The sequence below is a fragment of the Nestor notabilis genome, unplaced genomic scaffold, assembly GCF_000696875.1.
Source record: "Nestor notabilis isolate BGI_N333 unplaced genomic scaffold, ASM69687v1 scaffold32597, whole genome shotgun sequence".
NCBI lineage: Eukaryota > Metazoa > Chordata > Aves > Psittaciformes > Psittacidae > Nestor > Nestor notabilis.
In genome coordinates this window covers 1-8,841 of record NW_009935699.1, presented here as the reverse complement: position 1 = coordinate 8,841, position 8,841 = coordinate 1, and the positions used below count along the sequence as shown (strand labels likewise).

At 47.8% G+C, this 8,841-nt stretch overlaps 2 protein-coding genes across 2 annotated transcripts; one reads left to right on the top strand and one right to left on the bottom strand.

Annotated features, from left to right (window-relative positions):
• Nucleotides 1-71: 71 nt before the first annotated feature.
• ADPRHL2 (ADP-ribosylhydrolase like 2) lies at nt 72-2,477 on the top strand. The gene is made up of 5 exons (XM_010017969.1): nt 72-164; nt 983-1,190; nt 1,302-1,486; nt 1,576-1,676; nt 2,185-2,477. Exons 1-5 carry the CDS (start codon nt 97-99, stop codon nt 2,475-2,477), a joined length of 855 nt encoding a protein of 284 aa, XP_010016271.1. The 5' UTR covers nt 72-96.
• A 5,787-nt stretch (nt 2,478-8,264) lies between these two features.
• LOC104408383 (collagen alpha-2(VIII) chain-like) lies at nt 8,265-8,837 on the bottom strand (the record flags this gene model as incomplete). Its single annotated transcript, XM_010017970.1, has 1 exon — nt 8,265-8,837. A coding segment is annotated over one exon (573 nt), but the record flags the coding sequence as incomplete, so codon positions are not given.
• Nucleotides 8,838-8,841: the final 4 nt, after the last annotated feature.

The following is an 8,841-nucleotide window of genomic DNA, read 5'->3' as shown; positions in this document are numbered from 1 at the left end:
GGTGCTGGCGGAGGGGAGCCGAGCGTGTCCCCGCATGGTCACGTTACATTTTGCCCTTCTGTTGTAGAAACGCTGTCGTACACGGACGACACGGCCATGAGCAGGTCGGTGGTGCAGTCCCTGCTGGCCAAGGGGGAGTTCGATGAAGTTGATATGGCCAAGAGGTAAGAACTGCAGCAGCTTCAGGGGCGGCATTTACTAGTGAAGGCAAAACTCCCTTACGACTGAGCAATCACTGTGATGGTCTGTGAAAGGGGGCAGGGGCTAAGGCAAAGTCATTGTTAGTTTGTGGAGGGGGAGAAATAAATAGGAAAGTGGTGGCTAATCCTGTAATTCACTGCGTGCTTTGCCCTGGAACAAGCAGCAGTATTAGCTCTAGCATAGGCTCAGAGCCTCCCTTGAAATGAAGTAGGACAGGGCTTGCTCTGTTGCAGCTGTGTGTGTATATCCACCTTGGTGGAAGATGATGCTTAGAAATGGAAGAAGCTTTTTCTTTCATGTGTCTTTGTTGCTATTTATGTTTGTACTTCCCTTAATTCAGTTAGTGAGTATTAGTGAGGTCAGCTCCAGTTTGTTTATGATCCACTTCCCTTCTGAATCCACAGCCCTGGGAGCATTTGGTTCCACTTAAGGGAGAACATTTATTTGTTTAGAAAACTCTTCCACTGAACTTGAACAAAAGACTTGCTTTGTGGTTGTGACCCAAAGAAATGTTTCCAGTTTGCTTCTATTTCAAGGCAAAGTCAAGAGGGAAACAAGTGGGTTGTGAGAGGTGATGGTTTATTCACCCTTTCCTCCTTTCACGCTGATTTTTTGGGAATCAGATTCTTTCCCTGCAGACCTAAATCACTTGAACCCTGACTGTCATGGAATTCCCCACGTGTTATTAATTCACTTTATCAACAACCTCTTTAGAAACTCTGGAAACAGACCAAATACCCCATGTGCTTTGCCTCACCTGCTGCTCTCTTGCTCACACCAGGTTTGCTGAGGAGTACAAGAAGGAACCCAACAGGGGCTATGGGATGGCTGTTGTCAATGTCTTCAAGAAGCTCTTGAGCCCCAAGTGCAACGATGTCTTTGAACCAGCAAGAGCCCAGTTTAACGGGAAGGGCTCCTATGGCAATGGTGGTGCCATGAGGGTGGCGGGCATCTCTCTCGCCTATTCCGATGTCCAGGATGTCAAGAAGGTACCTACGTGCTTGGCTCCTGTGGCACCTCGGCTCTGGCAGTGCTGCTCTGAGGCCGGTGCCAGCAGGACCTCTCAGGTAGGTCTGCTGAGGGTGTGTTTTCATTCCCAGTTTGCAAAGCTGAGTGCTGAACTGACCCACGCCAACTCCCTGGGCTACAACGGAGCCATCCTGCAGGCCCTGGCTGTGCATCTTGCCCTGCAGGGAGAGCTCAGCAAAGAGACCTTCCTGGAGCAGCTCATCAGCCACATGGAAGATGTAGAGGCAGACGATAAGTCTCTTACTGACGCACGAGCGTAAGTAGCTGTGGGGAGCACTGACTCTGCTCTGTACAGTTCGTTCTGACTTCACATTCCCTTTTCTCCATTGTACTCTTTGTTTCCAGGCTAGGATTTGAAGATTTACCCTTTTCAAGGCGCCTAAAGAAAATAAAGGAATTCTTGGAACTCAGCAGTGTTCCCAAAGCAGATGTATTGTTTGAATTGGGTAAGTACCTTTCTTACTGTAAGTACTAGGAAAGAGCTGAAAGCAGGACTGACTCAGCCAGCCTGGCTGACGTGGCCTCCCACAGATTGCCACTTCAGCCTCTGCTGCCTGCAGGCACATATTCGTCGCTGTGGTCCTCCCCAGCCAGTAATTCTGAGTCTTGACCCAGCGGCTCCCTCTCCGTACAGGTGGGGGAAGAATGTCTTGCTAAGAAAAACTTACTGTGCATAATATTTCTTAGTATTCTAAGATCTCTTGTCTTAGTGGCTGTCAGGTTGGATGGGAATGGGGAGATGTGTATGGCCAAGCTATATTGGTGTAGCTGGATGTCAGTAGGACTGGGGAGCTATGGGGAGATCTTAGGGATGCAAGCCTGGGCACCCTGTCGTGGTAATCCCAGTACTGAAAGCAACTGGCAATAGGAAGCTGTGGTTAGAAGGGAAAAGGGCCTTCTGTGGAAGGAAGACGGGGTGTTCTGCAGCACTGATGGTGCCTGGCTTTGTTACAGGCAACGGCATCGCTGCTTTGCGCTCTGTCCCTACGGCGATTTACTCCTTCCTGCGCTGCATGGAGGCTGATCCGGACATCCCTGATCACTACAGCAACCTGCAGAGGACCATCATCTACTGTATCTCTCTGGGTGGAGACACAGACACCATTGCTACCATGGCAGGAGCTATTGCAGGGGCTTACTATGGGGAGGAACAGATCCCCCCAAGTTGGGAGCAGAGCTGTGAAGCTTTTCAAGAGACACAGAAGCTGGCAAATAGCATGTATGAACTCTACTGCCAGCGGCTCTGAGCGCCCAGGGGAGCGGGTGGTCACCTCTGCTTTCCTGGTCAGGATCTGGTGGTGGATCCACACCATCTACCTGTGAGCCTCCACCTGAGCTAGATGCTGCTGAGAGCTGGAGCACAAGCTGGTTGAGAAGAGAGGAGACATACCCTTCAGTTACAGTTTGGCTGGGAACGGGCTGCATGTGGCACCTTGGACAGTGGGTGCATCTCCTCTGAAGTGTACAGGAGCATCTTCTGCTGCTTGCTTTGTCCACCATTATGCCATTTTGTCATTGCAGTTACTAGGTGGGTGTCCGAATCCGCTGACCACCTTGCTGGTTCCCTCTTCTCTGCGCCTGTGTGCTGTGGCCTTTGTTTCAGTGGCCTGTCCTGCAGTGGCTCTGATAGGCTCCACACCCCTCTTAAAAGACCAGCTCCCGCTCAGCTGACCAGTTCAGGGCTGGAGGTGGGAGTTGTCAGAGGTACCTCCCTGGAGGATGTCCTGTGTGCAGCAGGGGTTACCACCCGTGTTGTGGAGTGAGGATGCTGGAGGGTAGATGTCCCAGAGAGGTTTCCTTCCCTAAAGGCAGAATGAGCAGTGGCAGAGGTTGGAGAAGGGCTTCCTTTGCATTGCTGGTTGTGCTGGGAGAAATGCCTTTGGTGCATGCAGGGTCCCTGTTGCTGCTGGAAGGGGGTGGGACTCGTTACTGCTCTTTGCTCTGCGATCTACCTGGCACCATTCTCATCTAGTGCATTTTGTGTTCCTTTACATGCTGGCTTTCGCATTGCTGCAGCTACTCCTTTGTTCCAGTTCTGTGCATCCTGCATTCTTAATGCATGTCCAGAGCACCACGTGAGATTGCTGTTTAAATCTGGGTGAGGATAGTTGTGAAACCTGGTGTTTAACAAGCACTGAACTCCTGGTTCTGCTAATGTCAGTGACAGGAACGACTTCAGCATGAAGCAGGAGTGACTTCTCACAGCTTTAAAACACTGTGCTTGGTAAGAATCATCTTATAAAAGGAAAATAAAGGAAAATGTAGTTAATTAGGGGAGAATTTATCAAAGTTTAAATAATTTGTGCATCTGAAGCTGGTGCTGGTGGCTGTGAACATTCTATTGAAGCTGGGTTGTTCCGAAGTCTTGCATTTAAAACCTTTGCCTAGTGGAGCTGGTCAGAAAGGCAGCAATAGCTTGGATATGGCACATCTAAAAAGGGTTGAAGGCTTTGTAGTAATTGAAAACAAAAAGGAAGGAAGAGGCAAGCAGTCACCATATGGAAATGTTTATAAACCCGAATGTGACCATGTAATCCTCTGTTATTGCTCTAATATTCCTTGTGACTGTTCCCTGCTTGCTCCCTGCTGGTATCACACACAGTGGTGGTGTGTGTCAGGCTGCAGGCACGTGTGGTTAAACCGGCTGTGGAAAATCAGGTCGTTCCCATTCTTCCTGTAGTCTGCTTCCTCCTAGTGCCAGTCTTCTGTGTGACGCTGTAATGGGCTTTCCTTGTGTAAACGAATTCCTGTTCTGAGAGCATGTGGAATTTTGGTCTACTGTATGTTTATGTATTGTGCTGCAGATCAGAGATGGACAAAGTCAGGTTTTCCACATTATTCTGCCACAAGTGTGAACGTATTCACATGATTATTTAAAGAAAGATATTTTCCTTTTAAAGCAGCTTTATAATTGTACATGTTGGGAACTCACAAAGAGCAGAAGAGCTCTTGAAATGTGTACTAATAAATCACTGAGCTCTGACTTTCTTGGAAAGAAATAAAATCACTTGGTTATCTTTGTTAATTAGCCACTGCTCCTGTCTTTTCATTCAAGTCATGAAGTTGTGCTTCTGTACTAAATGACAAGAGGAGTTGTATGAAAATCACCAGGCTGTTTCTTCCCACCCTGTGCTTCACTTTAAGACTCAATCTGAAACTACTTTGATTTGGCTTCTTGAAATCTGTAGAAAGCAGAGCAGAAGTTGTTTGGTGCTGGATAGAGACATCTCACGTGTAGCCAGGACTCGTGCTTCTTTTAGGGTAAGTTTGAGTACTGGAAATGTGCTGTAAAACCCACTTTCAGGCACCCTCTCTTGCCGAGGAGCCCTAATGGGAATTGGAGGTTTACTGAAGAGGCCCTTTTCTTTTGCAGGCTGCGTTTGCAGCGAGGACCAGCATGTGGAAGGAGTTCAGCTGCCAGAGCACAATGTGCAGCGATCACTCATGGACCAGGGTGTCTGCTGCGTGCTCCCACCACTGCTGGCAGGAGAACCACTTGTTCTTCATCACCACCTTTTGAAGGAGTCAGCCCACGTGGCAGCCTGGCTTCTGCAGAAGTGTCACCTGTGACAAGGAACATCTCCTCTTCCAGGTGAGAGATCAGGTAGGAAAATGTATTTTCTTTGTACTTTCAGCCTCTGGAAGTGTTTTGCTCCAGGTGATTGGCCGTTTCCTCCATGTGTTACTGAACTGCTTTTGCTGCTCAAGATGTGGAGGTTGGCTGTGGATGAGGTTGTGTAACATACCAAAACCAAGTGTCACAGAGAAACACAGGAGGGAAGGGGAACACCCAGCACTTTGCCTGAAATTCCTCAGATTTATAGTTGCCAGTGTGGAAGGGTCTGGATTTCATCCTTTTCTAAAATGAACTTCTGGGGACAGGAATCTTTTCCTTCATCACAAGAAACAAGCAGTACCTTCTTCTTGAGAAGGAAACAGCACAAGAGGTCTCTATGAGTGGTCTTTCTAGCAAGGCTGAGCGAGCCCATTAATAACAGGACAGAGGCAGAGCTGAGCCCACCTTTTATACAAGAAGTTTTATTGATGTTTTGTCAATACAATCAAGTACTGCAGTTTTAGTTCTGAAGAGAAGGCCAGTTTCTGATCACAAAAGGAGTGCATTTTAAACCAACTTTTACTATGACAGACAGTGCATGTAATAAGTATTTACAAAACTAAAAACCTCTATATACTAGGTTAGAAATGAAGATACTAGAGGCAAATTTAACAAAAATAGTAAGAATTTGTATATAAAAATGCACATTGTAATGCAGTTTTCATAATTAAAAATAGACATACTTCATCCAACCCAACCTTTTTTATTATTGTGATTGAAACCAAAATCCCATGCGCTCACACACACGACACAATATCCTTTCTGCTGGCGAATATCACATACTCAGTATTCCAGAATAAAAACTCTTCCTGACAGTGTCCAGTTTAGTGAACAGCCTCCCTCATCCTGTGCATCGTTTTATTTCTAGCCTAACTATGTGCGTGTAATACCTTTGCCTTTCCATTACTGTGTAAATGTAAGAGGTTATATAGCTGCGGAAGGTTGATTATGGTTTATGCTCTGCACATGAAGGGAAAGTGAAACAATTGCAAAACAATATCTACAGCACTGAAGGAGTTAATGTCTCGGTGTGGTTATAGTGAGTAATTTTGTCATTGCTTTTTTGCCAGCTAGAACAAGAAGTTTCGAATAAAAACAGAACAAGAAGAGATGGAATGGAGGTTAGAACACAGTATAAATTAAGTCGCTTTGCTGAGTAACAGGATGAAGCTTCCAGCCCGGCGTGGGAAGCTCCTGGCCCTGCTGCAGGTAGTGTGGGCAGGGGAAACAGCCCCACTGCTGGCCAGGGCCTGGCCTGGCACCCACTCCAGTCCCCTTGGCTGTTCTCCACAGGAAAGAGGCTTCAGTAAAGGAGACACAGGCCCCATCTTAGCACCCTCCCAAGCCTGGGCTTGAAGAAAACATCTGAGCTTCCACTTCTCATTTTAGGGACTCCGTGTATGGCTCCTGTTCCTGCTGGGAAATAACCTGTTATGAACACAACCCGAACGGTCCTGACACCCTCCTGCCTTTGGGATTTGAAAATATCCAGCGGGATCAGACACTGGGGCAGCCCTTCAGCTTGGGAATGTTTCTTCTTTTTACAAAACTTGTAGCTTTATGGGGAGAAAATCCTGGGGAGAGGAATGAGCCAGCCCCAGCCAGGCAGTAGCTGAAGCACTGGCCTTTCGACTGTATATTTCCTTGCTGTGTTTCTTAATTTCAGGGATAGGTGTGTTTTAAAAGGAAGCCCTGGATGGCAAGAGGCAGAAACACAGGACAGGCTTAATGAGAAAAACTAAACAAAAATAGAAACAGAAGAGTCATTTAAATACCTTGTACAGTCCATCTGGAGAACAATCCCAGGCCCCACTCTTGCTACATCTTCTTTGGCCATTAAACAGGCTTTAGGAAAATTTAAGGGCAATAGTTGCTCAGCTGGTGACCAAATTGTTGCTCTTTTCTCAGGGCTGTGCCTTTGCAGAGGGGCACAATGTGTAATACGTGTGGATTAGCTTCAGCAGCGAGCTGCTGCATCGCTGGGATGAGAACAACCATCCTACCATGAGAAAAGCTGCAAGCAACAGGGTTCAGGTGCTCCCTTTACCAAAGGACAGACAGTATCGTGCATACCTCTCCAGGAACATTCCAGCTCATACTCGGGTCAGTGACATTTCAAGCATTAGTGAGACAAAGTGATAACAGACAAACATGATTCTTTTCTTTTAACCTAAGTCACAGAGTGGCACCTGGAATGGTGCTTTGACAGGTACATATTGCACTAGACTCGTAAAGAACATTGTTAAGTAGATAATAGCACCGTGGTAAACTGACTGAATGGAAAGTTAGCATGAATGCTCATTTTTTCTTAATTAAAAGATCCCCAGGGGAAGGGGGGAGTTTACACATCCCGAAATAGTGAGACAGTAAAAGCAAGTTGTCCGTAAGTGGCACTTTCAAGGAAGCACAACTAAACCTTCTGTCAAACCAGGCTAGAAGCACCATAAGCCGGGCTCGCAGTGCCATCCTTGTGTTCTCAAAGAGTAAAGATGCTCATGAGGCCAAGCAAGTCTTTAGGCTGCACAGAGACAGACAGGACAGAACTAGCCCTTGGACTTGCTGGTAGATGAATGAACCCAAGAGAGGATCCTTGTTCATCACAGGGGTCCCAGCTTCCCTCAATGGCTTTGGAATAGGTCGTCTGTCATCCTCCCAGATGCCAATGCCTGGATGGTTTTATTCCTAAAGGTGCTGAGGAGGAGGGTTAAAAATAATATTTAATTCTTCTAAGAAGGTGCTTATGCAAAGTGTTCCACTTTTTATGATTATACATCCAACCACACTGAATCCGGAGTGAAGCAGAGAGACTGCTGCAAAGCACAGTCTGAAAGAACAGGCATCAGTGAGACCAGAACTTGGGCATCTGATGGTTTGGGAAGGAAATTTCTCAATCCACCACGGATCTCTGCTGCTGTAGAGGTTTGTGTTCAGTGCCTGGCACCCCTGTGTTGGTTAGCAAATACACCATCCATTACAACAGCTGTATTTATTTAACTAGGACTCAAAATGGGAAACAAGGGCACTTGATTACAGACCAGAAGGGTCTGCTCTTCCAGACGACCCTCTGGATCGCAGAGCAGTTTGCTGCAGAGCCGGATCCTTGCCATCCCAAGCGCGTTCCTGTGTTTGATGTACAGTCACTAGGGTAAAAGTTATTCCAAGCAGGCTTTGCTGAGGAAGTCGCTCCCCTGTCTCCCTTCTCCCTCCCCCAAAAAAGAAAGAAAGATGTCTCCTTTCTGATTACCCTCTTGACTCATGGATCAAACAGTGTGAAGCAAGGTCCCACCACAGCGGCTCGCGCGTTCTTCCCAGTGATTTTTTCTTTTTTGTATTAATTTTAAACTTTTTTATCAAAAACAAACAAAAAAAAGACAGTTTATGGCTAAAGTGGGTGAAAAGGAAACGTGCCCAACAGCCGTTATGTGGGGCAGAGCAGGAACCCAGAGAAGGAGGAGTGGATGTATTCCGTGGAGTACAACCCGTTGGCCTGGTCTGAGGGCATTTGTACCCAGACTTGGTCGTTCTCCTTGAGTTCAAGCACGGCACTGCCCGAGGCCTGGTCCAGGTAACCCTTTTTGTACTCGTCGTAGGTGTAGGTGGCGGGCACGTTGTTCTTATAAAGTGCCACCCAAACGTTGGTCCCTTTGACGTGCACGTGGTAGGCAAAGTAATAGATGCCGGATACGGGGCAGGTGAATATCCCGGTGACAGGGTTGTAGCCATTGTGCCCGTTATACAAAGTCCGGTCGAACTTGACCGGCATGCCCGACGCCGGGAATGGGGAGGTGAGGATGGCGGTGAAGGCTGGCGCGATGCGGGCAGAGAGCTCTCCTCGGCCGTACTGCGGCTTCCCTGGCTTCCCATTCCCCAGCACGGCCCCTTCCACGCCTCCATCTGGGAGGTGCAGCCCCGCGATGCCCGTCTCGTCGAACACCCCGGGTGCTCCCGGTGGCCCGGGTGGCCCTGGTGGGCCCGGTGGCCCATTCAGCCCCGGC

What these genes read in the sequence shown, in the direction of transcription:
- ADPRHL2 (XM_010017969.1), top strand. Translation starts at nt 97, where the DNA reads ATGAGCAGGTCGGTGGTGCAGTCCCTGCTGGCCAAGGGGGAGTTCGAT. An exon ending in ATGTCCAGGATGTCAAGAAG is followed by an intron (nt 1,191 to 1,301) that starts GTACCTACGTGC and finishes TTTCATTCCCAG; the next exon opens with TTTGCAAAGCTGAGTGCTGA. An exon ending in TCTCTTACTGACGCACGAGC is followed by an intron (nt 1,487 to 1,575) that starts GTAAGTAGCTGT and finishes CTTTGTTTCCAG; the next exon opens with GCTAGGATTTGAAGATTTAC.